At 53.1% G+C, this 26,557-nt stretch overlaps 2 protein-coding genes across 4 annotated transcripts; both read left to right on the top strand.

The window, feature by feature from the left end:
• Positions 1-7,592: 7,592 nt before the first annotated feature.
• GJB3 (gap junction protein beta 3) lies at positions 7,593-13,414 on the top strand. 2 transcript variants are annotated; one of them, XM_027537913.1, is made up of 2 exons: positions 7,593-8,192; positions 11,831-13,414. In XM_027537913.1, exon 2 carries the CDS (start codon positions 11,865-11,867, stop codon positions 12,675-12,677), a length of 813 nt encoding a protein of 270 aa, XP_027393714.1. In that variant the 5' UTR covers positions 7,593-8,192; positions 11,831-11,864; the 3' UTR covers positions 12,678-13,414. The 2 variants fall into 2 exon arrangements, with proteins under 2 accessions (XP_027393714.1, XP_027393715.1); XM_027537914.1 differs by lacking the exon at positions 7,593-8,192 and adding an exon at positions 8,763-8,868.
• Positions 13,415-22,667: 9,253 nt separating this feature from the next.
• Positions 22,668-25,403, top strand: GJA4 (gap junction protein alpha 4). 2 transcript variants are annotated; one of them, XM_027537911.1, is made up of 2 exons: positions 22,668-22,743; positions 23,845-25,403. In XM_027537911.1, the coding sequence occupies exon 2, from the start codon at positions 23,862-23,864 to the stop codon at positions 24,861-24,863; it is 1,002 nt and encodes a 333-aa protein (XP_027393712.1). In that variant the 5' UTR covers positions 22,668-22,743; positions 23,845-23,861; the 3' UTR covers positions 24,864-25,403. The 2 variants fall into 2 exon arrangements, with proteins under 2 accessions (XP_027393712.1, XP_027393713.1); XM_027537912.1 differs by lacking the exon at positions 22,668-22,743 and adding an exon at positions 22,804-22,943.
• Positions 25,404-26,557: the final 1,154 nt, after the last annotated feature.

Genomic DNA, 26,557 nt, shown 5'->3' with positions numbered 1-26,557 from the left:
AAAAGTCTCTACCCATCAAACAATAACCCCTATGCTCCCCTCCACCCAGTCCTGGTGACTGCTGACAACTTATTGTCTCTATGAATTCAACCTGTATTTCGTATAAATGAAATCATGTGATATTTGTCCTCTGTGTCTGGTGTATTTCACTTAGCATGTTTTCAAGATTCATCCATGTTGTAGCATGTCTCAGAACTTGATTCCATTTTATGGCTGTCATGTACGGATGTGAGAATTGGATTACAGAGAAGGCTGAGTGCCGAAGAATTGATGCTTTTGAACTGTGGCGCTGGAGAAAACTCTTGAGAGTCCCTTAGACTGCCAGATCAAACCAGTCAATCCTAAAGGAAATTAACTCTGAGTATTCACTGGAAGGTCTGTTGCTGAAGCTGAAGCTCAAGCATTTTGGCCACCTGATGTGAAGAGCCATCTCATTGGAAAAGACCCTGATGCTGGGAAAGATTGAAGGCAAGAGGAGAAGTGGGCAGCAGAGGATGAGATGGTTAGACAGCATCACCAACTCAATAGACACGAATCTGAGCAAACTCCAGGAAATAGTGGAGGACACAGGAACCTGGCATGCTACAATCCACTAGGTCACAAAGCACTGGGCATGACTCAGTGACCAAGCAGCAACAATATTCTATTGTGTGGGGGACCACATTTTGTCCATCTGTTCTTCCTTTGATGGACATGCAGCTTGTTTCCAAACACTTGGCCATTGTGAACAGTGCTATGCGAACGTTCATGCCAGGTATTTGTCTGAGTCTCTGTTCCAGGATCTTTCAGGTGTACACCTGGGCGGGGACTTGCTGGTCAAGTGGTAATTCTATGCCTAACTATTTGAGGACACACCGAGCTGCTTTTGGCAGAGGCTGTGCCATTTTGCATTTGCACAAGCAAGCCAGGAGCGCTCCCAGTGTTCTTCTCTTTCCCGAGGCCCAGGCCCACGCATCCGGCTGCCTCCAGAGGCCCATGCATGGGTGTCTCCTGGGGAACTCAGACCACCCGGTAGGGCATTTGGCTGTAGAGGACAGCCTGGCTGTGTCGAAGCAACCAGTCCTGAGCACATCCCAGCTCTGAGGGTCCAGAACAGGCCAAGTGTTGCAAGTTCAGTGAGGTTTATGGATGGAATAGGGGATGCAGGCAAAACTGCCTCTACAGGCTTCCATCATAACAAAGAGTTTCTACAGCCCACATCAGAATGTTCCAACAGCCCCTATCAAAAGGTATGCATCGGAATACCATCACAAACAAATACCATTCAGCAAATTCCAGGTGCAAGGTCACTGCCGCTGTCCCCTCCCCTCCTGCCCTGCTCCTTTTCTGCTCCCAGCTCGGCTAACGGCCAGCCACCCATCTAGGCACCTAGCTCACGTCCTCCTCAGTATGCAGGAACAGTGAGTTCAGGAACCACAGCCCTGCAACCCAGACCCATGCTAGGCTCTAGTCCCTGGCGCCCAATGCCCATCACCTCCTTGGCCCAGGATCGTGGTTCCCAAAGCTCTTACCCTGCAGGGGACTGGCTGACTTCAGGCAGACTGCACATGTCTCACCCCAACTGGCTTCACCCGGTCCACAAGAAAGGGCCCACCTGACCCTTGAGGACCAAAGGTTTGGGCCTGGTGGCAAGAAGAGAGGGAGACAGACAAGGCTCAGTCAGTAAAAGCTTCCTGGAGGAGGGTGCATGGTCAGACAGAGACTTGTGGAAGGCCAGAGGTTGGGACCATAAGCTAGAAGGGGCTCATTAAACAGTGGCTGCGTGCTGGCCCAGGGCTGGGGCTTATTGTGCTTTGGTCTACAAAGTGCCCGACCCTGTTTCAGACACTGGGAATACACCAGTGGACACAAGACAAAAATGACTGTAGATTGTAGTGATGGGGAGACAACTAACAAGAAGAATAAGCAAAATATGCTACATGATTATAGTGCTAGGGAGAAAAATAAAGCAGGAGAGGAAGGAGCAGGGCTGTAGGAGGTAGGTTGCAACATGAATGGGGAGGCCAGAGAAGGCAAGGGAGCAAGCCAGGCAGAGGTTTGTGGGGAAAGTGTGTCAGCTAGAAGGGTGAGTTCACAGGTGCTGAGGCTGGGGAAGATCCAGCATGCACCCAGGACAGCAAGGAAGTCAATGAGGAAGGGCAGGGGAGAGCCAAGAGATGTGGGGAATGAGGCCAGAAGGTTCCAGTGAGGCCTGAATAGGATCAGCTCACATAGGCTAAAAGCCACCCTGAAGCCTTTGGCTGTCACTCTGAGTGATCAAGAAGACAGTGGACCATTTTGAACAAAAATCACTAGCTGTGTTCGCAGTAGATGCATGGGGCGGTGGATAAAACAGGGTGGCCAGCTGTAAGACTACTGTAATAATGCAGGAAAGAAATAACTCATGGCTTCACTGTTGGCAGAATAACACTAATGGAGTCAGTGAGAAGTTTCTTGATTCTAAATCTGAAAGTAACAACAAAATAATTCATGGACATCAAGAGTTCGGGCTTTTTGAGCGTAAGCCACCTGTTCTCCTTGCTCAGCCCTTGCAATAAACCTTTCTTGGCTCCAAACTCAAAAAAAAGAAAGGAAGGAAAGAAGAGGGGGAAAAAAAAAAGATTCACCAACATTGAATGCGCGGTATGAGAAAAATGAGTCATCGTGAGTCCATCTGAGGCCTGAACAGGTAGGTAAGTAAAAGTGTTGTTTACTCCAAGAGTCCATTAGTAGAGAAGGCTGGAGAGGAATCCAAGGAATAGGTTGCCAAATAGAATACAGGACACCCAATGAAGTTTCAGTTTCAGATAAACAACCAATTTTTTTTTTACTTTAAGTATGTTTCATGGACTATCTGAAATTCAAATTGAACTGAGTATCCTGAGTTTGGGGTTTTGTTTTTACTTTTCTTTTGCTTCGTTTCTAAACCTGGCAGTTCTATTAAGAAGCAGCTGAATTTGGGAGGTGATAAGTTTGCACTCATTGGAAAAGACTCTGATGCTGGGAGGGATTGGGGACAGGAGGAGAAGGGGACGACAGAGGATGAGATGGCTGGATGGCATCACTGACTCGATGGACGTGAGTCTGAGTGAACTCCGGGAGTTGGTGATGGACAGGGAGGCCTGGCGTGCTGCGATTCATGGGGTCGCAAAGAGTCAGACACGACTGAGCGACTGAACTGAACTGACTGACTGAAGTTTTCAATACCTGCTAGACGTCCAAGGGGAGGGGTTGATCTGGAATTCAGGGAAATTGTCTGGGCTGGAGATAAGTATTTAGGAGTTGTCAGCCTAATTTTGATATTTTGAACCCTGAGAGGGATGACATTACCAAGAGAGTGAGAAAGGACAGAGAAGTGTCCTAGGAATAAGCACCCTGATATTTAGAAGTCAGAGAGATCGGGGATGAGGGGAGGGTGGGACCAGCAAAGAAGACCTAGAAAGAAAGACCAGAAAGGAAGGAGAAAAGTCAGGAGACTGGTGTTCTGGCCGTCAAACGCTGCTGGGAGTGCAAGGAAAGATACGCGCTGAAACTTGACTGTGGGGTTGATCTATGGAAACATTGGCTGGAATAATGTGGAGCAAAAGCCTGATTAGAGTTCCAGAGAGAGAATAAAAGGAGATGAGGCATTAAGACAACTCATCTGAGAAGTTTTGCCATTAAAAAAAAAAAAAAGGAAAGAAATGAGGCTGAGGGTGGAAGATATGTGGTCAAGGGAGTTCTGTCTGTTAGGATGCAGAAATACCAGGATGTTTATTGTCATGGGAAAGACTGGGTAAAGAACAAAAGGGTGATGACCAGAAAAGAAAGAGGGCGTGGTGAGAGGTCCTGGGGTAGGTGAGAAGGGACGGGAACCCCAGGACACACGTAGACGGGCTGAACCCTTCCCCAACTCAGAGAAGCCCCGGATTACCTCTATTTGAGGATCAAGTTGAGCAGTAGAAGTTCCAGGTCACTCAGGAAGTCCTGAAAGGAAAGTAGCATTCAAGCCTAGCTCTGGGACTAGCCTCTTTCTACCCACAGCCCCAGACACGCAGCAGCAGGATGGGAAAGCCCCCACACTCCAGCCAACCTGCTTTCCAGAGGGTTCCGTCTGCCCCATCTCTGTGCTCAAGGGTGGAGAGGGCCTTCAGGGCTGCCCACAAACACAAGAAAACCCCAGCAGGAGAGAGAAGGCCCCGCTTGGGGCCCCGGCAGAGCTGCAGACTCAGGGGGCATCAGCAGCTGGGCCCAGCCTGGGCGGGAAGACCACAGTGGCAGGCTTCGGGCCTGCCGCCCCCGGAGAGCAGGTGCAGGCCTGCAGGGGAGTGGGGGTGGCAGGGGCAGCTGCCAAGCCCGGGTGCAACACAGCCCCGCCCTGAGGCAGGAGGATGGCCTACATGGCCTCGCACACACTCCCCTGTTCGGGAAGCAGAACCTCGGCGTGGACAGCACGGCCTGGAGGTCCTCCCTCTGGAATGCGGACCCTTCCAGCTCACTCCAGAAACAGCAATGGCATCCGGCAAGGTCAGAGTGATAGGACCCGGGCAGTCAAATCAGCTGGTCACTGGGCCAGAATAACCCCACCACACATACAGCCACACATGCACACAACCTCACAAAACCCTACCAGTCACCTCCACACACACACACCAAACCTACACAGCTGTACTCCAAGCTGCCCCCATGACACACAGCTACCCCACCCCACTGAGTAACAGACAGTCCTCACACATCACCTTTTACTTTACAAATAGGAACTGACATCGACATCCAGCGAGCTCCCTGCTCTCCTGGAAATAATTCCAAGGGATATTCTGAAGAGTGAGTGCTGAGGAAGTGGGTGAGGTCTCTTCAGACAGGCTGACCAGGGAATACCCCTGTGAGAAGGTGAGACCTGAATAAGGAGGAGGAAGCTGCCCACTGAAGAGCAGTCCAGGCAGAAGGAGCAGCATTTAAAGGCCAGAAGGGTAGACTGAACACAGCTGCTTGTAGAGCAGAAAGTAGGCCAGTGTGCCTGGGCAGCGGTGACCCAGGGAACATGTGATGGCAGGTGAGGCGGGACCAGGCCACTTGGGGTTTTGAGGGCAATGTCAGGAGAGTGGGTGTCAGAATAAAAGTAATGGTACGTCTCTCTAAGATTTTAGCAGGGGAGCGATGTGACCTGATATATAGCATTAAAGCACTACTTTAGCTGGAAGAAACCATGGGAGAAGAACTTTTTTCAATTCTCAGAATGGGGAAGACATGTCTAATTATAACCAAATCCAGAGGCCATAAAAGACAAGATTGACATGACTGGACCACATTTAAAAAAAAAAGTTTAATTCTGCACGGCAAAAACCCCATATGCAAAGACAAAATACAAGTGTCAGACTTAGAGGGGAGGGTGAAATCCTTGTTATTTGCATTATAGACAGAGGGTATATTTCTTTAATATGTAAAGAGCAACTAGGAAATCAATAATTTTAAAGACACAACCACCCAACAGAAAAATGGGCAAAAGCAAAAGACAGCTCACAGAAAAAGAAACACAAGTGGCCCTTAAGTGTACGAAAAGATGCTCATTCTCACTCATAATAAGAGAAATGCAAAATAAAAATATAATGAGATACTACTAGCAAAGATCATAAAGTTTGCTAATGCACTACATTGATAAGAATATGGGGAAACAAGCATCTCTTACATAAACTGGCACATCTATGAAGGAGATTTGGCAATATCTATCAAAATTTTAAATGAGGGGCTTTCCTGATGGCCCAGGGGTTAAGATTCTGCCTTCCAGTGCAGGGGTTACAGGTTCAACCCCTGGTCAGGGAGCTACGATCCCACATGCCTTGCTAGCAGCCAAAAAAAAACAAAACATAATACAGAAGCAATATTGTAACAAATTCAATAAATGCTTTTAAAAATTTTTAAATAGCATACTTTAACTCCAAAATTCCACTTCTAAGAATATCCTACAGACACAATTTTAAAAACGTGTTCAGTGATGCTTGTCTAACTGTACTTATTGCATTGATGTTTACAACAGGAAGAAATACAAGATTGAAAACATCCTTAATTTTCATCAATACAGTAGTGATTAAATACAACACATATGCTATTCAGTTGTTGTTTTTTTTTTTTTTTAAGAAACAGCTTTACATACACTATAGGGGAAAAATGAAATACTATTCAAATATTTTTTGATCTGATAGCTCTATACCTCCTGACAGAGGAAATGTCCTATATTTTGTTACATGAAAACAGCCAAGTGCAGAACTATGTACCCAGCATACCTCCATAGGGTAAATGAAAAAAAGAGAAATATCTATCAAGTGGAATATGCAGTTGATCTCAGGAAGGAAAAAACGGTCAGGTGGGCAGCCCTGGTACATAGTCTGGTGGCCAGGGAGACGTCGAGACTGGCACTAGGAACGTGGAACTCGGCAGCCAGAAGACAGTACTGCAAGCCCCGGGACGGGACGAATTCTCCCAGGAGGGGAGAGGCTGAAACCAGGATGAGAAGGCACAAGGAAACCAGGAGTCGAGGAAGCTAAGGGAAGAAAGTGTTTTGAGAGGAAAGGAGCGTTCAGCTGTGTCAGGTACTTCTGAAGATGCAGGAGGAGGACTGAGACATTACTGCCTGGGAATCCGTGTTGACCTTGACAGGGCTGTCTTTAGTTACACGGTTGGGAGGGAACATTGTTCGAAAGGATTGAAGAGGGACTAGGAGGTGAGGAAGTGGAGAACGAGGCTTGCTCTGAAACGCAGCGCCAGAGGTGGCAAGGTGCTGTTCAGCCTCGGCAACAATTCTCAGAGTGGCCTCTGATGGCCTCAGCCCTGTGGTTTTGCCCAACCCAGAAACTCTACACGGCTGCAGCCTCCGGAGCTGGCTCTGCTCCTTCTCGTCTCTGTGACCCTGGACAAATCGCCTAACCTCTCTGTGCCTCAATTTTCTCTTTCATAACAGTGGGAAGGATTGTACCTTCCTCATCCAGCAGCATGAGGACGAAGTAAAGCCTGCCCAATAGTGCTTGGACCAAAGATGCCTCTGAGCCCCAAGGCAGTGATAGTTTTCTACAAGGAGCAGTAAGTAGGGCGATGGTGTGATCGATCTTCCCAAGTGTGGGGGTACTTTGGAGAGTAAGAGGGGGTGCTGTTACTTATACCAGGGCCACAGGCCTAAGCCAGTACAGTCTTGGGGAAAAGCCATAAATAATCACCCTCCTGCTAGCAACATCATCTCAGACAGGGAGTCCTTGGGCCCTTTGGTGACTAAGATCCAGACTCCTGAGGAGGCCGGAAACCCTGGAGGTTCCCCGACAAGGCTGAGGCCCAGGGACTCCCATAGGTTCCTAGTCATGACACATCAGTCAAGAAGACAAAGCGGCCTTGTCGTCAGAGCCCAGCCCATCTCAGCCCAGTCCAACCCGCAGGCCCCGCCCGCTCCTCAGGGGGGTCTAAAGTACAGGCGAGGCGCCCTCACCTCCCGCTTAACCACCCCCCCCACCCCATCCCCCCCTCCCCCCGCACACACAAACAGGATCTGCCCCTTGCAATAACTCCAGGTAACAACCTCCTCCCATCCCACCCTCACCCCTGGACAGAGGATCCACCCCGCTCCATCTCCTTTCCACAGCAGAGTGCCTCTTCCTGCTGCGGGCACACGTGTCCTGCCCACCCCCACCCTGGTTCTCCAGTGCCCCTGCCCCCACTCCAGGACGCGGAGCCTGAGCCACGCGCGTGTGCGGGGAGAGCAGCCGCCCACGCAGGGTCGAGGCCAAGGACCAGGCGGGGACAGTGACCCGCAGGGCGCGGACGCAGTCGCCGTGGTAACACACGTGGGCGAGTCCCGATTGCAGTCGGCCCGGGGACCACTTGGCACTTAACAGTGTGGAGCGCTTCACGCCCCGAATCTTATTGGAGCCTTTGCCACACAGCCCTGCCCAGGTCCACCGATGCCCCGGTTTCGCACACGAAGAAGAAACCGAGGCTCAGAAGAGCGAGCGTCAAGCCCCGACGAAGGTCGCCGGAGGAGCCAGGCACCGCGTTGGGACGAGAACCCGACCCTCGCCGCGGGCGGCTCGCGAGCTCCTCCCCCGACTCGCCCTCCCCCAAGCCGCCCCCGGCTGTGCCTGCCGCCACGCGCCTCCCCGCGACTGCAGAGACGCGGCTCCCTCCCTGCCCACCCGTGCTTCGGCTCTTGAGGACGCGGGGACCTGGCTCCCCCGCTGGCCGCGCCACTGCGGGTAAGCTTCGGGATGCCTCCCCACCCTGCGACCACGCGCGCTGAGCGCCCCCGGGTGACCCCGGGCGGGGCTGGGGCTTGCTCCTGCCTTCCGGCCAGGCTGAGCCTGGGAGGTGAGAGCATGGGAAGAGATGGAGGGACCTCACCACCCCACTCCCCAGCTGCCTTCTCACCCCCTCGGTTCTGGGCGGGGTGGGGGCTCCAGCTGCTGAAGGTTCCTGGACAACCCCCTCCCATGTCGCACAAACTTAATGGAACGGATGGGAACTGGGGGTGGCGGGTGGGGAGAGAGGGGTTCGGCCCCGGGGAGTGGGGCCGACCGGTGGGCACTGTGGAGTGGGCAATGAAAGCTGGGTTCGGCTGGGTGCCAGGGCATGGGCAAAGCGGATCGCAGGGAGCTGCTGTTGGGGACGGCAGTGGGGACCGGAACCGGCTCCACCAGTCCCCAGCCTCGGCTTGGAGGGAAATTCTTTGCCTGTGAGTCGCGTTCCTAGGGCGTGTCAGGCAGGACTGGGCAGACAGGACTGGAGGGTGGAAGGTGTTGGCCAAGGAGGGACAGCCCCCAAGTGGGCTGGCCTGGGATGGCTCAGGTGGAAACACCTGTCAGGACCCCGCTCCTCCCCAGGCTAGCAGAAGGAGTTCCAACCTCCACTGCAGTCTTCTTGAACTCCCACCAGGTGAGTGGAAGGCTGCGGAGGGAATGGTCTTTTATGATCCTTACAACAGCTCAAGAAAGTAGGAATTATTTTCACCCTTTGGAGATAAGGCAAGAAAGTCAAAGAGATTATCTGGGAAGTCACCCAAGGAGAAGGGGTAGAGCTGAGGCTTGAATCCAGATGTGGCTCCAGGCTCCATATACATCCCACTGCCCCTACCCAAAGGTCTCGGAAGGAATTGGGGGGGGGCGGTGGGGGGAATGACACTTTTATATGCTACTGCCAGTGCATATACAATAATTGCCCTTGTGAAACAGAAATTTATGAAAATTCGGAGAGGTAGAGGATTAAACAAATACTTTAACTCCTAATTCCCTGGGTCGGGAAGATCCCCTGGAGAAGGAAATGGCACCCCACTCCAGTATTCTTGCCTGGAAAATCCCACGGTTGGAGGACCCTGATAGGTTACAGTCCATGCGGTCACAAAGAGTCGGACACAACTAAGCGACTTCACTTTTTCACTTTAATTCCTAATGGTAATTAAATTCTAGGAAGAAAATAAAGGGGACAGGAGAAGAATGACTGGGAGGGCAGGGCCTCCAGGTATCTAGAGAAACCTCTAATTAGAAGATGTTTTAGCAGATGTTTTAGTGATGACAAAGGTCCAGTCATGCAAGGTTCTGGAGGAAGAGCACTCCAGGCAACAGGAATAATTACAAAGTCCCAGAGGCACTCATTAGCGTGTAGGAGAGTAGGGTGAGGATGTAGAATCCGGAGTTTTATTCTAAGTGTAATGAGAAGCTAGTAGAAAGTTGTTGTTGTTGTTACTGTTTTTTTGCTTTGCTGGGTCTTTGTTGCTGAGGAGGCTTTTCCTTAACTGTGGCAAGCCAGGGGCTACTCTTGTTGCAGTGCGCAGTCTTCTCATTGCCGTGGCTTCTCTTGTTGCAGAGCACAGGCTCTAAGACCCTCAGGCTTCAATGGTTGTGGCTCTAGGGCTCAGTAGTTGCATTTCCCAGGCTCCAGAGTACAAGCTCAATAGTTGTGGCACATGGGCCTAGCTGCTCCGTGGCACGTGGGATCTTCCTGGACCAGGGATCAAACCCATGTCCCCTGCATTGGCAGGTGGCTTCTTTACCACTGAGCCACCAGGGAAGCCCTAGTAGAAAGTTTTAAACGAGGGAGTGACATGACTCAACTTAATGAACTCGGGGGGCATAGGAGCAGACACTTAGGCCAGCCAAGTGAGCGAAAGTGCCTCAGTCATGTCTGAGCCTCAGTCATGTCTGACTCTTTGCAACCCCGTGGACTATACAGTCCATGGAATTTTCTAGGCCAGAACACTGGAGTGGGTAGCCTTTCCCTTCTCCAGGGGATCTTCCCAACCCAAGGATCGAACCCAGGTCTCCCACAGTGCAGGCGGATTCTTTACCAGTCGAGCCACAAGGGAAGCCCAAGAAGCCTTCTAGGCCAGCCAAGAGGCTATGGCAATAATATTAGCCAGGGTGATGGTGGCTGGGAGCAGGGTGGTGGCAGTGGAGGGGTGAGAAGCAGCGATACAGGGATGGTCCTGCAGTCCTTGTGCACGCTCAGTCACACAGCAGGTCCAGGAGCTCACAGGCCCGCATGGACACATGAAGAGGCGTATGCTCCTATACCCTCTAGGCAGATACTAGGTGCACTCAGGCAGACCCACCCATCCACACCCTGTGAGTCACTCCAGGACTGGGAGGAAAATGTGTGATCCAGGGACCTTAGCAAAGTATGGCTCCCCACCACAAAGCCTTGGCATCCCACATGGCTGGGGTGGCTGGGGTCCCTCAGGCTCCAGCACAGCCTGCAACGGGTGTCCCTAGATTTTCCCTGGAACTGATGTCCCCAGGAACCAGACCATCACCCTCTCCATGCACCCCCTCAGCATGAATTGGTCTCCCAACTTCACCACCCTCACTGGCTGTGAGACCTTGGGGAGGTTGATTTTCCCTCTCTGAGCCCCAGTTTCCTCTCCAAAGAATGGGGTTCATGACCCCAGTTTCACAGGATGGTAGTGTGGCATCAACGAGGTCAGTTCTGAGAACCTGGTCTGGGGCAGACATCCATCGGAAAAGGAGAGAGAAGGTGGTAGAGAGCCCAGCTCTGAATTCAGTTCTAGTTTTAAATGAGTGACCTGACCACTTTATATTTCACATCACAATGAGTAGCCAGCATTTACTGAGCACTTACTGTGTACTGAGTGCTTTGCAATCATTTTCTCATTTGATTATCAATTTCTTTATCTGTCAATGAGAAGCATAATAGTGCCTACCTCACAGGGTCGTTATAAGGATTGAATGAGTTCCCTGGTGGCTCAGACGGTAAAGCGTCTGCCTGCAGTGCCGGAGACCTGGATTCGATCCCTAGGTCAGGAAGATCCCCTGGAGAAGGATATGGCAACCCACTCCAGTACTCTTGCCTGGAAAATTCCATGGACTGAGGAGCCTGGTGGGCTACAGTCCATGAGGTTGCAAAGAGTCGGACACAACTGAGCAGCTTCACTTTCACACATAAAGTGTTTAGCTTCTGGCCTGGCCTCATAGTAAATGTTCAATAAGTAATAATTATTGTTATCAGCAAGTGTGCATTCCCTTCCTGCCAGCATACTGGCTCTGTTACTTTGGGCAGGTTACTTTACCTGTCTGTGCCTGTTTCCTCCCTGTAGCTTAGTAAGAATAGTCCTGATGTCTTAGAGTCGTTGGGATGAGCAAACGAATCCATGCACATAAAGAACTGAGAATGGCATCTGGCACTCAGTAAAAGCCCTGTGTGCATGGCGAAGTCACTTCAGCCGTGTCCAACTCTGCGACCCTTTAGACGGTAGCCTGCCAGGCTCCTCTGTCCATGGGGATTCTCCGGGCAAGAATACCGGAGTGGCTTGCCATGCGCACCCCTCCAGGGAGAAGTTCTCTAGGGCCTATTGGTTCACATAGGGGTTTTCCTATTCTGTCAGGAGGGCACGGCCCCGGCGCCCCGCCCCAGGCACCATGGACTGGAAGACGCTCCAGGCTCTGCTGAGCGGAGTCAACAAGTACTCCACAGCCTTCGGGCGCATCTGGCTGTCCGTGGTGTTCGTCTTCCGCGTGCTGGTCTACGTGGTGGCCGCGGAGCGCGTGTGGGGGGACGAGCAGAAGGACTTTGACTGCAACACCAAGCAGCCGGGCTGCACCAACGTCTGCTACGACGAGTTCTTCCCCATCTCCAACATCCGCCTCTGGGCCCTGCAGCTCATCTTCGTCACGTGCCCGTCGCTGCTGGTCATCCTGCACGTGGCCTACCGCGAGGAGCGCGAGCGGCGGCACCGGCAGAAGCACGGCGACCAGTGCACCAAGCTCTACGACGACACGGGCAAGAAGCACGGCGGCCTCTGGTGGACCTACCTGCTGAGCCTCGTCTTCAAGCTCCTCATCGAATTCCTCTTCCTCTACTTGCTGCACACGCTCTGGTACGGCTTCGGCATGCCCCGCCTGGTGCAGTGCGCCAACGTGGCGCCCTGCCCCAACACCGTGGACTGCTACATCGCCCGGCCTACTGAGAAGAAGCTCTTCACCTACTTCATGGTGGGCGCCTCCGCCGTCTGCATCGTGCTCACCTTCTGCGAGATCTGCTACCTCATCTTCCACAGGGTCGTGCGAAGCCTTCACAGGAAGAGGCAGCCCGGGGGCCGCGGCCACGCCCCCTCTGCCAGCCGGGCCTCCACCTGCCGCTGCCACCACAAGCTGCTGGAGGCTGGGGACCTGAGCCCGGACTCCCACGACAACAAGCTGTGTGCTTCGGCTCCCACCATGACCCCCATCTGACCACGGGGCTGGGGGCCATCCTGGGGCTGCCCGTGGGGACAGAAGCAGGGTCGTATGGTGCCGGTGGAGGGGCCCTACAGGTACTGGATGCCCCCACTCTGAATTCACTACACTATGCAATTTCATTTTTAGCAGGTTTTTCCCTTTCGAACGCTGGGCACTGTGCTGTCTATCTGGTATAGGTGACACCACAGGCCCAGTGGCAGCCCTCCTGGGACTTGAAACAAGCCAGTTAACTGCTGCCTACCAGGTGACACTTGGCAGGGCTTCCCCTAACCCAGGAAGGAGTGATCAGGAGAGGCTTCCTCGAGGGAGGAATGTTTAAGGGAGGTAAGATGAGCTTCTCAGCAGGGGAAAGCAAGTGCAGATGGCCAGAGGCCATAAAAGAAAAATGCTTGCCTTGGGTTGAATGCACCCGGCCAAAGGGCATCTTCCTTCTGGAGTGGCACCCAGATTCCTGGGGAGGAAAGGAAGTGTCCACCCAGCAGTGGGGGCCTGGAGAGCCTGGGAAGAGAAGGAGGCTCTGGCGACACCCAGAGAGCCTCTGGGTCACCACTGCCCTCCAGGAAGCCCCCACGCCCCTGGTCATTTCTCCAGCCTCGGGCAGCTTTGCTCCCATTTTCCTTCCACACTGTGCTCAGTCTGGTGCCAGCCTTTCAGGGACTTGAGATGGATGTACTGATAGGAACATCCCCAAGGCATTTTCCTTGAAATCAATAAAGGCTGTGTTTTATACAGGTCGGCTCTCCTCTTTTCTCCCATGCTCCCACCCACTTCCCTGGTGGCTCAGACAGTAAAGAATCTGCCTGCAATGCGGGAGACCAGGGTTTGGTTGGGAAGACCTCGGTCGGGAAGATACCCTGGAAGAAGGAAATGGCAACCCACTCCAGTATTCTTGCCTGGAAAATTCCATGGACGGGTCGCAAAGAGTCAGACACGACTGAGCAACTAACACTTTACCAGATAATATCTCCAGCCCAAATCTTCCACCAAATGCCACCAAGCAGCTCTATTTGCATGACCCCAGACACATTCTTTGCCCCTTGAACCACTGGGGAAGCAATACAACTATAACATGAATTTACACACATTTGGAATGTATTCAAGTATTTCTAAAATATTTTCATTTTTAATTTTTCACAACAAATTGTTTAAAAACTTTTTCATTTTTCATCTTAATTATATCCTTTTAGATGTACCTTTGGTGGGCTGCAGTCCATGGGGTCGCTAGGAGTCGGACACGACTGAGCGACTTCACTTTCACTTTTCACTTTCATGCATTGGAGAAGGAAATGGCAACCTACTCCAGTGTTCTTGCCTGGAGAATCCCAGGGACGGGGAAGCCTGGTGGGCTGCTGTCTATGCGGTCGTACAGAGTCGGACACGACTGAAGCGACTTAGCAGCAGTAGCAGCAGACACAGAAAGCTCAACACACCCTAAACCCAACCCACCCACAAGACCCTAGGGCCAGAGAAGGTAGCCCCCAGAAGAGGACAGAGCTCCAGGCTGGGGCTGGGTGCTATCCGGAATGGAACCTACAGATACATATGCTGCGATTGCATATGTTGTCACAAGAGGGCGCTGTGCTCCCTCTACAACAGGACCGCTACTTTACAACCACACTCCGCCCTGAGCACACACAATCACAGCCCTCTGGTTGTAAAGACAAACCACACCACCCTCCTCCTTTGTAACCTGATCATTGCCATCCACATCCGTTGCCTCACCCTATGTACACAAAATCCCTGTTGCTCATACTTTTCACTCCTGTGTGCTCTCTACAGGCTTCTCCAACAGCATGCAGCCCAGCCTCACCCAAGTACTGTCCAGCTCTTTCCTTTGCCCTGAGCATTTTCTCCATCCCAGGCTCCCAGGCAGACACAAGGACTGTGCAGGGGAGTAGGATCTGAGCCCAAGGAGCTCAGAGTCTGGGGGAGACAGATGCACTCGTGCCCTGCACTAACCAAGCCCAGGTGGTTCCCAGCCCTGCTCCCAACACCATGTGCTGACCCGAAATTTAGGGAACACCCAACACCCAAGCCAGGTCAGGATGGAAAGCAAAAGGGGGTGCAAGGTTGTACTAACCCAGAGGAACATTTAGTAACTATCAAAGCCAAGGCCAGGAGCCAGAAATCCAGGAGGCACTGAGCCAAGAGCTAATGCAGGGAAAGGGACCAGTCATTGCGTCGACAGAACAGGCTGGGGTTCACCTTTGCTCTCCTGTGTGGCCATGACCCGGGTGGATAAGCCAGCCAAGTTTAAAGGGCCCAGGGCTGGGCTGACACCCACCTCCCAGGTTGAATCACAGCTTAAGCACTTCAGGACCACAGCTTCACCACACTGCACCTTGAGCAGGCTTTCAGAACCTCAGTCTTGTCATCAATACAATGGGAATTGTATCAGTCAGGGTCTCAAAGAAATAAGATGGCACATTCAAACCAAGGAACTGCAAAGAGTTTTCCTTGAGGGACTGTTTTTGAAGGTATGGGCCGTGTGTGTGTGTGTGTGTGTGTGTGTGTGTGTGTGTTAGTTGCTCAGTTGTATCTGACTCTTTGTGATCCTATGGACTATAACCTGCCAGGTGCCTCTGTCCATGGGATTCTCCAGGCAAGAATACCGGAGTGGGTTGCCATGCCCTCCTCCAGGGGATCTTCCCAACCCAGGGATCGAACCCACGTCTCCTGTGTCTCTGCATTGGCAGGCGGATTCTTTGCCACTAGCGCCACCTGGGAAGCCCCAAAGGTATGGACATGATTAAGGAAACCTGCAAAGGGTGCTCTGGGGCTAGTACCAGGGTAGCAATGGAGGGGGTTGCTACACAGGAGCTGCAAGGATGCATCGAAGTACGGCAATCAAATACCATGGCTTCACTCTCCCATCTCCTGCTCACCCAGCCAGTGGCTCCCACTGACCCAACACAATCAGAAACAAGGGCAAGGACGCCCATTGAGGCAGTACAGCTCAGGCTCCCAGGGCACAGAGCAGATCCGAGGGGCAAAAGGAACATATTCAGCCCGGTCTCAGAATAGTGTCCACTCCTAGGATTGTTGTAGAGATAAAAGGAGACAATGTCAGTAACACATTAGTTCAGTTCTAACATATCCAGTAGATATCCAAGCACACCCATGCTTAGGAAAGTCTGCTCACCACCCAGGCCATCTCCTGTGTCAATCCCAGCTTGGAGTGGATGGTTGCAAAGGTCCCAGGGAGGGGTGATCTCCACCTATTTACTGCCTTGCATTCCAGCACCTTCCAGGGCCTGGTTAAGAGTGGCTTGGAGGTCAGAGCAACCAAAGAATACCACCAGTTATCCCAGCACGGACTGGGCCTCCAGTCCTGGCCCCACTTCTCCAGGCTGTGGGCCAGGACCACAAATGAGGGAATATTCCAGCCCTAAGCATCCCACCTTGGGCCTGAGAGCTGACCCCAGCAGTGCCATTCACACTTTCCATCCAACGCGTGTTGAGTTACTATTCACTATCCAGAGTCCCCAGCACACACACCACCATCACAAAGTGACTCTCAAGTCTCCTGGCCTTCTCTTCTGAGGGTTCAGTTCAGTCGCTCCATCGTGTCCGACTCTGAGACCCCATGAACTGCAACACCCCAGGCCGCCCTGTCCATCACCAACTCCCAGAGCTTACTCAAACTGATGTCCATTGAGTCGGTGATGCCATCCAGCCATCTCATCCTCTGTCATCCCCTTCTCCTCCCACCTTCAATCTTCTCCAGCATCAGGGTCTTTTCCAATGAGTCAGTTCTTCCCATCAGGTGGCCAAAGTATTGCAGTTTCAGCTTCAGCATCAGTCCTTCCAATGAATATTCAGGATTGATTTCCTTAAGGATGGATTGATTGGATCTCCTTAGAGTCCAAGGGACTCTCAAGAGTCTTCTCCAACACCACAGTTCAAAAGCATCAATTCTTTGGCGCGCAGCTTTCTTTATGATCCAACTCTCATATCCATACATGACTACTGGAAAATCCATAGCTTTGACAAGATGGACCTTTGTTGGCAAAGTAATATCTCTGCTTTTTAATATGCTGTCTAGGTTGGTCATAACTTTCCTTCCAAGGTGTAAGCGTCTTTCAATTTCATGGCTGCTGTCACCATCTGCAGTGATTTTGGAGCCCCAAAAAATAAAGTCTGCCACTGTCTCCCTATCTATTTGCCATGGAGTGATGGGACCAGATGCCATGATCTTAGTTTTCTGAATGTTGAGCTTTAAGCCAAATTTTTCACTCTCTCCTCTTTCACTTTCATCAAAAGGCTCTTTAGTTCTTCACTTTCTGCCATAAGGGTGGTGTCATCTGCATATCTGAGTTATTGATATTTCTCCCGGCAACCTTGATTCCAGCCTATGCTTCATCCACCACAGCATTTCTCATGATGTACTCTGCATATAAGTTAAATAAGCAGGGTGACAATATACAGCCTTGATGTACTCTTTTCCCAATTTGGAACTAGTCTGTTGTTCCATGTCCAATTCTAATTGTTGCTTCCTGACCTGCATACAGATTTCTCAGGAGGCAAGTCAGGTGGTCTGGTATTCCCATCTCTTGAAGAATTTTCCAGTTTGTTGTGATCCACACAGTCAAAGGCTTTGGCATAGTCAATAAAGCAGAAGTATATGTTTTTCTGGTATTCTCTTGCTTTTTTGATGATCCAACAGATGTTGGCAATTTAATCTCTGGTTCCTCTGCCTTTTCTAAATCCAGCTTGAACATCTGAAAGTTCACAGTTCATGTACTGTTGAAGCCTGGCTTGGAGAATTTTGAGCATTACTTTGCTAGCATGTGAGATGAGTGCAATTGTGCAGTAGTTTGAGCATTCTTTGGCATTGTCTTTCTTTGGGATTGGAATGAAAACTGACCTTTCCAGTCCTGTAGCCACTGCTGAGTTTTCCAGATTTGCTGGCATATTGAGTGCAGCACTTTCACAGCATCATCTTTTAGGATTTGAAATAGCTCAACTGGAATTCCATCACCTCCACTAGCTTTGTTCGTAGTGATGCTTCCTAAGGCCCTCTTGACTTTGCATTCCAGGATGTCTGGCTCTAGGTCAGTGATCACACCATTGTTGTTATCTGGGTCATGAAGGCTTTTTTGTATAGTTCTTCTGTGTAATCTTGCCACCTCTTCTTAATATCTTCTGCTTCTGTTAGGTCCATACCATTTCTGTCCTTTATTGTGCCCATCTTTGCATGAAATATTCCCTTGGTATCTCTAATTTTCTTGAAGAGATCTCTAGTCTTTCCCATTCTGTTGTTTTCCTCTATTTCTTCTGAGGGTACACACCTCTGTGTCCTCTTCCCCCACCAGCTAGATTCACTGCAGGCTTCCTTCAACAGTGCTTATGCTGATGATGTAGATTTCATATACACACTTCAAGTTTACATCAGCTGCATGGTGTGACAGCCAACCTGCAGCCCAAGGCCAACAGGTTATTTTGTATTCATCACCCTGATCCAAGCCCCTTGATATGGACGGAATGTTTGTGTCCTCCCACAACTCATTTGTTAAAATGCTAACTTCCAGTGCCATGGTATTAACAGGTGGGGCCTTTGGGAAGTGATGGGCCATGAGGGTGGATCTATGCTCTGATGAGAAGAGACACGAGGGGGGTGGTCTCTCTCTCACTGCCACGTGAGGACACACTAAGGAGACAGTGCAGCATAAACCAGGAAAAGGGCCTTCAGCAGGAACCCCACCAGGCTGGCACCCTGATCTTGGACTTCCAGCCTCAGAACCACGAGAAGTAAAGCTCTGTTGTTTAAACACCCAGTCTGTGTGTTGTTACAGCAGCCTGGGCTGAGACACCCCCATCATCGCTCAGCGATCATTGCAACAGTCTCCCTGCTTCCTGCCCCCCGACTCTGTAGATGCTGCAGAAGAGTTAGGAGAGCAAAAGGGCGTCAGCGGAAAGGGGAGGAACAGAACTGAACAATAAGACTCGTCTGTGGGAGCTCTGTGTCCATCAGACAAATGCGGTCGGTGAGAGGAGTCCCATGTTGCATGGAAATGGCCCGACCCTTGACCACACTTGGCTCAGCCGTTGCCCGGGGCCACTCCAGCAGGGCCTGGCCACCTGCACCGCTGAAGCAGGCCTGTAAGTGCCAACAGCTGGGGACTGTCAGCTGGCCACGCTCCCCAGCTGGGCAGCGAGTCCTCTGTTGAGGGAGGCCGTCTGCATCCACCACCCACTCCCACAGTCTAGTCCCGGAAGGTGGTCAGAGCAATCCCCTAAAACCTAAGTCAGGCTGTGTCAGCTGGCCACGCTCCCCAGCTGGGCAGCGAGTCCTCTGTTGAGGGAGGCCGTCTGCATCTACCACCTACTCCCACAGTCTAGTCCCGGAAGGTGGTCAGAGCGATCCCCTAAAACCTAAGTCAGGCTGTGTCACTCCCCTGCCCCAAACCTCTAAAGGCCTGCAGACACCTACAGGATTGGTCCCACCTGTTCCCTTTGAGAACCCATCTCTTCTCCTTGCTGACCTCAATGTCATGTTGACCTTCTTGCTGTTCCCTCAAGCAGGAAACACCAGGCACCTTCCTGACTCAGGACCTTTGCTCTCTCTTTCCCTCTGCCTGGAATGTGCTTTCTCCTAGAGAGCCACTGGGCTCCCTCTTTTCCTTCAGGGTCCACAACAAAGGCCAGCTGCTTCTTAAGGATTTCGCACCTCTCCTGCTCAAAATCAAAGCCCTCCCCCACCCCCACCACCAGGCCCTGATCCTCCTTTCCTGCTTTACTCTCCACCTACCAGGTATCACCCTCTATCACCCTCTAACAGTTCTGTATTTGTCTGTCTCCCTCCAGCTAAAATGTAAAGCCCACAAGACAGGGATTTGTGTTATTGCGGTTCCCTGGTTGAGCTCTAGTGTTTAGTCCTCAGTAAATAATTTATTGGATTCACAAATTTATATATGAGCCTGGTTCCCTGCTAGGTGCTGGGCATGTAAACAGGACTCAGTCACCTGCCCTCAAGGGGCCCATCAGGGGAGGAATAACAACAAACAGAAGTAAGCGATGCACCCTGGGTGAGTCGGGGAAATGGGAGTGTTCCATCTCTCTAGAGATTCCGTTTTGCAAGTTGAAAATGCTCTAGAGATCCATTGCACAATAATGTGAATGAACTTAACACAACTCAACAGTGTGCCCAGGGGCGGTAGGTGAGCCGCCGAGGGCACGCCTAATCCAGAGGAGGCCAGCAAGGGGACCTTCTAGGAGAAGGGACATGGAGCAAAGTCCCGAGTAGCTGAGCACATGAGGTAAGAGGGAACAGCACAGACAAAGGCGAGAGTCAAGTATGGCTGGATGGTTGAGAGAAAGAAGAGAGAGGAGGCTGCAGAGGTAGCTGAGGCCAGGAGGCAAAGGAGGATTTTAAGCAGGGCGGTGTGTGGTCTGATTTCTGGGGAAGGGTGGAGGCTGGGCGGGAAGCCAGGAGACCAGTTGGGAGGCCACTGAGATGGTGGCCTACACAGGGTCAGGGCAGTGGGAACGGTGGGGAGTGTGGAGATCTAAGGATGTTTCCCAGGTGGAAGGGCCAGGTGTGGGATTGTCTTGGCTGACCCCAGCTCATCCCTTCCCAGAAGGGGTGGGGTCATTCAAACTCTGACCTCCAGAGCCCCTGGGGAAGGGTGAAGGCAGCTCCTCCCTCCTTCCCAGTAGATGGGATCAAATCAGATCTGGCTCTGGGAGAGCCAGCCACAGGAGAGGAACTCTGGGAGCAGAGGCTGCAGTGGGGGCGTGGTGAGAACCCGCCTCCAGGGACCTCGGTTCTCATGCCCTCAGAGGTCAGAACTTAGTGGGCGCAGTTGTCAGCTCTGGAAGTCCAGGAGGCTCAGCTCAGCATGGTCCTCAGGGACAGGCCTGGAACGGGAAGTCAGCTCAGCCTGATCCTGAAAGTTCTGAGGTCGGAGCTGAGCCCACCGCACTTGGTGCCCCAGAGGTCCTCCAAAGGCAGGACCCTTGGGGACCCGTCATGGGACACCAGGAGTCCACAGGCTGAATCCTGTTGTGGAGAAACGCAGGACCTTTCTGCCACCAAGCCTCAGACACCACCTTCCACATCCCGTTTCCTGAGCTGCACCATCCTTCAGCAGTATTCCACCTGAGCTGCCTCCCTCTCAGCGCTTTCTGCTCCACCAAGACCCACCCACCGACCCTTTCGGTCACAGAAATGTTTCGTTACAACGCTTTTAGCCACCAGCCATTGGAAACCTTTCGGTGTACTTGTATTATGCTGTGAGCTTTGATTGGATCTCCCATTAGCCCTACGGGTAGGATCTATTATGTCCCCAATCTACAGAGGAATACACTGAGGCAGCAGGGTGTGAGCAACTTACCTAAGGGCCCAGGGGTCAACAGCAGCCTCAACTTCTAGGCCCTATGGCCTCTCCCACCAAGGCAGGTACAGCCTCAGGACCTGGCAGCCTTTGTTCCTGCAGTTATTTTGCCTAGAATATTCTCCCCACCCTCCACCTGGCTGATGAGAGTTGCACATATCTAAGTATGGGGAAGTCACAGCTTATGCAAGAGTTAATTCGAATTTTATGCTAACTAAAACATCCTGTTTGTGGCCCTATCAAACACATCGCACAGTGCTTTAAGTATGAAAGAAAAGGGTGCATTGGCCAGAAGTAAAGAATGTTCATGTTAAAAATAAAGGTTACATCACGCCTCCCTTTCTGGAACACCGATGCTGCTCCTCCTTCAATGATAAGATTTTCTTCCCAGGTGCCAAGGCCGTACTGACTCGCTGTGTACTGCTGATCTGTGATTTCGTGGGTTTTGGTTTTATTTTTTCGCAACTTTGAAATATCCCTCACTTGTTTGACGTTCTTTGTTCTAACAAGATATAAACTGTGCTGAAAAATCATGCTTCTCCAGAGCAGTTGCACCGAGTTATCTGAGAGGCTGTCTCCTGGGCAAGAATACTCAGTTTGGCTCAAATAAAACTCTTTTCTATTCCTATTATAGACTCCTGATTATTCCCATCCCCCTGGCTAATGCTGTCTTCTCCAGGAAACATTCCTAACTGAGCCCCCCAAGTCAGGAGAACTTTGCATCTTTACTCTTCACCAAGGGCCGATGGGCACAGTTCCCGCCTGTCTCCTCTAGCCAGTGAGAGTCACAGGCCAGGGACCACATCTGGCTGGTTTTATGCTCAACTCCCCAGCTCCACAGACAACGCCTGCAGCCCACAGAAGTTCACAGAAAGGATAATGCCTGAATGAACAACGGGCAGGCCCTGCCCCCCCCCTTACTTCTTCTGGATGCCTCCCCCCACCCCACATTTAGAGGCATGAGGATGGGATCCAAGCTAAAGGTCAGGAGAGGTCCCCCCACCACCCCCAGCCTATCTCTAGAGGACCACGGGCATTGCTGCCCTCTGATGGTGCAGCCTTCCCAAGAATGGGGATGTTTAAGATTTCGGCAAGAACAGGGGCTGACTAGAGACCCCCAGCTTCACCACAGACACTAGGGAAGGCAGATTATAACCCCCTCTCTCCCATGCCCTAAGGAGGCTTCATTATCAAGCCCTGGTATGGCTCTGGGCACACAGTGGCCACCCCACAAATGAGGGGTCTTCTCAACAAAAGCAAGAGGCCCCCACGGTCAAGGAGCTGCCCTTCCCAGGAGGCCCCACACCCTCACCCCCACCTGCCCATCTCTCAGAGCCTCCCAGGACAGCTGCCTGAGGTCAGAAAGTTCTGGCTGTAATCCTTTCGCATGCAGCCACCCTGGAAAACATCATCCCTCCGGAGAACCTCTCTGTTGCACAGCCAAAGAAGCAGTCTCTCCCCCACGCTCCTCGCCCCCGACTCCCAGTGCCACTTCCCGGGCCCTTTCCTTGAAAGTGGCTTCAGGGAGCCGGCGCCTCCCGTCCCGCCCCCCACCTCCCGCTCGGAACAGCGCCCGCCGCCCGCCCGCCGCTTCCTGCCCCCACCCCGCCCCGCGCGCTATTTAAGGCGCCCCCGCCGCCCGGCGCCGTCCAGCAGGGCTCCCGCGGGCGCCGCTCCGGCCGACTTGCGTCCCCTCCGCCACCTGGGCCGCCCGCAGGCCGGCGGTGAGTTGGGCTGGGGGGCGTGCTGGGGCGCCACCTGCCAGCGGACCAGCGGGCAAGGGACAGGGGGCCACCTGCCAGGGGCGGAGGGTTGCTGCGGGGGGCACCCACAGCGGGCCTGGCTCACCCAGCCTACCTGAGCTGGCCTCAGAGGCTAAGCCGGGTTCCTGCAGTCTCTCGCTGGACCCTCATAACCCTCGGAGGTAGGAACGTTAACATTTTCCAGGAGAGGAGACTGAGGTACTAAGGGGCTGTCACTTCTCCGAGGTCGAGGTCTCCGTTAGTAGGAGAGGCAGGATTTGAACCCAGGTCTGGCTCCAGAGCCCGGCTGTAAACCGCTTTGCTCCCACGAAGAAGCACCTCCCCATCCCCTTTCCCCCACCTTCCTCCCCGCCAACTCTCCCCCTGAAGTTCTGGGAACTCTGTGGCCTGTGCCTCCAGCCTGCTATGACAGTTCCTTTCAAGAGCCTAGAATCTGGCAGCAACAGCTTTGGCAGGGGGAGGGAATGGAGAAATGGGACCGGAGATCAAGAGTGGGTACTTAAGCGGCAGGTGCTCGCTATTGCTGACAGGTGGAGCTAATGCAGGATGCTGCCTTGAGTGTCTAGCATGCCTTCACCAGGAACTCAGAGGTTAGAGTGAGGCCAGCTGGGCGAGAGCTGCTGGGGAGGGGAGAGGGGACCTGAGGCTTTTAGCCCCCTGGAAGCTGGAGTTATCACCACCACCTCCCCCTCACTGTCTGGGGACAGCCTGTCCTGGGCCAAAGGGAGGAGGAGCATGGCGCAGCTCTGTGACCTTGGATGGGTTCCTCAAATTCTCTGTTCCCTTAGGCTCAGGAGGCTCACCTGGATCCAGAGCTCCTTCGGCTGGGTCAGGAGGGACCCAGGTGGGACTAGACAGGGCTCTTAGCTGTACCCTTGCCAGAGCTTAGCAGCCATCAGCCAAAGGTCTGCTTTTAGTCCTGCTGGGTGTGAGCCCCCAGGCCAGTCCCTTCCCCTCTGTGAGCTGTTTCCCTGTAGGTGGAATACGCGTGGGCAACCTCCCGAAGGCCTGTTGCTAGGACAGCTGAGAAGGACGCTGACCGTGTCTTATGCCTCCCTACAGACGGAGGCCCGGGAGCCATGGGTGACTGGGGCTTCCTTGAGAAGCTGCTAGACCAGGTCCAGGAGCACTCGACCGTGGTGGGCAAGATCTGGCTGACAGTCCTTTTCATCTTCCGCATTCTCATCCTGGGCCTGGCCGGCGAGTCGGTATGGGGCGACGAGCAGTCGGATTTCGAGTGTAACACGGCCCAGCCGGGCTGCACCAATGTCTGCTATGACCAGGCCTTCCCCATCTCCCACATCCGCTACTGGGTGCTGCAGTTCCTCTTCGTCAGCACGCCCACCCTGGTCTACCTGGGCCACGTCATCTACCTGTCTCGGCGCGAGGAGCGCCTGCGGCAGAAGGAGGGGGAGCTCCGGGCACTGCCAGCCAAGGACCCACGCGTGGAGCGGGCGCTGGCATCCATAGAGCGCCAGATGGCCAAGATCTCGGTGGCGGAAGACGGTCACCTGCGGATCCGCGGGGCACTGATGGGCACCTATGTGGCCAGCGTGCTCTGCAAGAGCGTGCTGGAGGCAGGCTTCCTGTACGGCCAGTGGCGTCTCTATGGCTGGACCATGGAGCCCGTGTTTGTGTGCCAGCGCTCACCCTGCCCCTACCTCGTGGACTGCTTCGTCTCTCGCCCCACGGAGAAGACTATCTTCATCATCTTCATGCTGGTGGTCGGACTCATCTCCCTGGTGCTCAACCTGCTGGAGCTGGCGTACCTGCTATGCCGCTGCCTCAGCCGGGGGGTGAGGGCCCGGCAGCGCCAGGATGCGCCCCCAGCCCCGGGCACCTCCTCGGAGCCTTACGCCGACCAGGTCTTCTTCTACCTCCCCATGAGTGAGGGGCCCTCATCCCCGCCGTGCCCCACCTACAACGGGCTGTCGTCCAGTGAGCAGAACTGGGCCAACCTGACTACGGAGGAGAGGCTGGCTTCTTCCAGAGCCCCCCTCTTCCTGGACCCACCCCCCCAGACTGGCCGGAAATCCCCCAGTCGCCCCAGTAGCTCTGCTTCCAAGAAACAGTATGTGTAAGGGCCTGAGGCTTCCATCACCCCGCAGCGGGGCCTGGGAAGTCTTGCTGCCTTTTAATGCAAGGTTCCACAGAGATGGCTGGGGGAAACAGGTGCTGGCTGGCCAGAGAGCCTCCTTGCATGTTGTTCTTGACACCTGCGTCCTTCCTAATGACCAGAGGGCACCACACTTTGCCCTCCAGAATGTGGCTTTGTCCCAGGCACAGACAGAGCCAGCGTGGGGTGCTCTTAGCCAAGGGTGTTTGAGCCCTTTGGTCTTTTTCACCTGGTTCAGAGGGATTCGGAGACAACTTACCCCACCCCCACCCCCACCCCCGTGGCAGATTCACCTCCACCCAGGTTGTCTGCACGCCCTGTCCTCTCAGGAAAGGCTGGTGGAGGCTGCTGGGTCAGCCTTGATCACACACACACACACACAGACTCACACACACACAGCCTGTGCTGCATCTGGCCCTGTCAAGGGGAGTGGGGTCTTGTTCTCATCACTCCTTCCTACTTCCACTGTTTATCCTTCTAAAATAAACAGGACTTGATCACAAGCGAGGTGTGTGTTGATACTGTCATGATGTACCTTGGTGTGGGGGGTTGGAGGACAGTTGCTTTGCCCAGGGTTCCTTGCCTCTGCCTTTGGCCTCTGCAATCCCAACACCAGCCAGTGCCTTAAACCCTCAAACTCCTATGTACCAGCTCTCAGCAGCTCTGAGTCCTGAACACTCTGCCTTCTGAAATGCCTCAGCACCAGCCTCTTCTTTCCATCCTCACTGTCCCAGCCCCTTCAACCTGTCCATTAATCAGTGGGCTAAACAGTGTCTATCCTCATCCTGCCCCCCGGCCATCCAGCGCCCCGGCCATGCTCCCCACTGCAGTGTGCTTCCTTACTGGACACTGCTCCTCACCTGCCCTGGGCTTCCCTGGTGGCTCAGAGGGTAAAGAATCTGCCTGCAATGTGGGAGACCCGGGTTCAGTCCCTGGATCAGGAAGATCCCCTGGAGAAGGGAGTGGCAACCCATTCTAGTATTCTTGCCTGGAGAATCCCGTAGACTGAGGAGTCTGGCAGGCCACAGTACAGGGGCTTTGCAAAGAGTCGGACGTGACTGAGCAATTAACACTCTTCACCTGTCTGCCTGCCAGCCAAGCCCTTCAGAGTCTGGCTCAAGTGGGCCTGCAGTCCTTGGTGTTTGGGGAGGCTGGTTTAGACCACTTACCCCTGCTGCCTTGGCCCTTTCTTGTCTGCCCACCAGAAGGAGCAACTTAAGGACCTGCATCATACCTCCTCCCCATGCACCTAAAACTCAGAACAGACAGTGGTCGTGTAGAGAGGTGCACGGGACTGTCAAGGTCCAGTGGAGGAATGGAATCTTGCCTCTGAGTCACAAAGGTTTCGGGGGTGGGGGGGGGAACAATTGAACTGGATCTTGACAGATAAAATAGAAGTCTACCGTGAAGGGAAGAGGACGTCTTATTTAGACAGAAAATTGCGCACAGGCAAGAGGAGGGGAACCACTGAGGATTAAGGGGGTGCTCAGGGCCTGATGAGCCATCTGGGATGTGGGAGGTACAGCTGATGAGTCCAGTGCTGGCAGAGATGACCTTCCATGTGGAAGCTGACCCAGATGGAGGGAACACTCAGTGGCCCTTGAAGGAAGCTGGTTGTCTCCCCTACCCAGGGAGGTATGGGGCTGGGCTTTTAGGAGG

Source organism: Bos indicus x Bos taurus, chromosome 3 (assembly GCF_003369695.1).
Source record: "Bos indicus x Bos taurus breed Angus x Brahman F1 hybrid chromosome 3, Bos_hybrid_MaternalHap_v2.0, whole genome shotgun sequence".
In the NCBI taxonomy this organism is placed as follows: Eukaryota; Metazoa; Chordata; class Mammalia; order Artiodactyla; family Bovidae; genus Bos; species Bos indicus x Bos taurus.
This window is presented reverse-complemented; position numbering and strand designations above follow the sequence as displayed.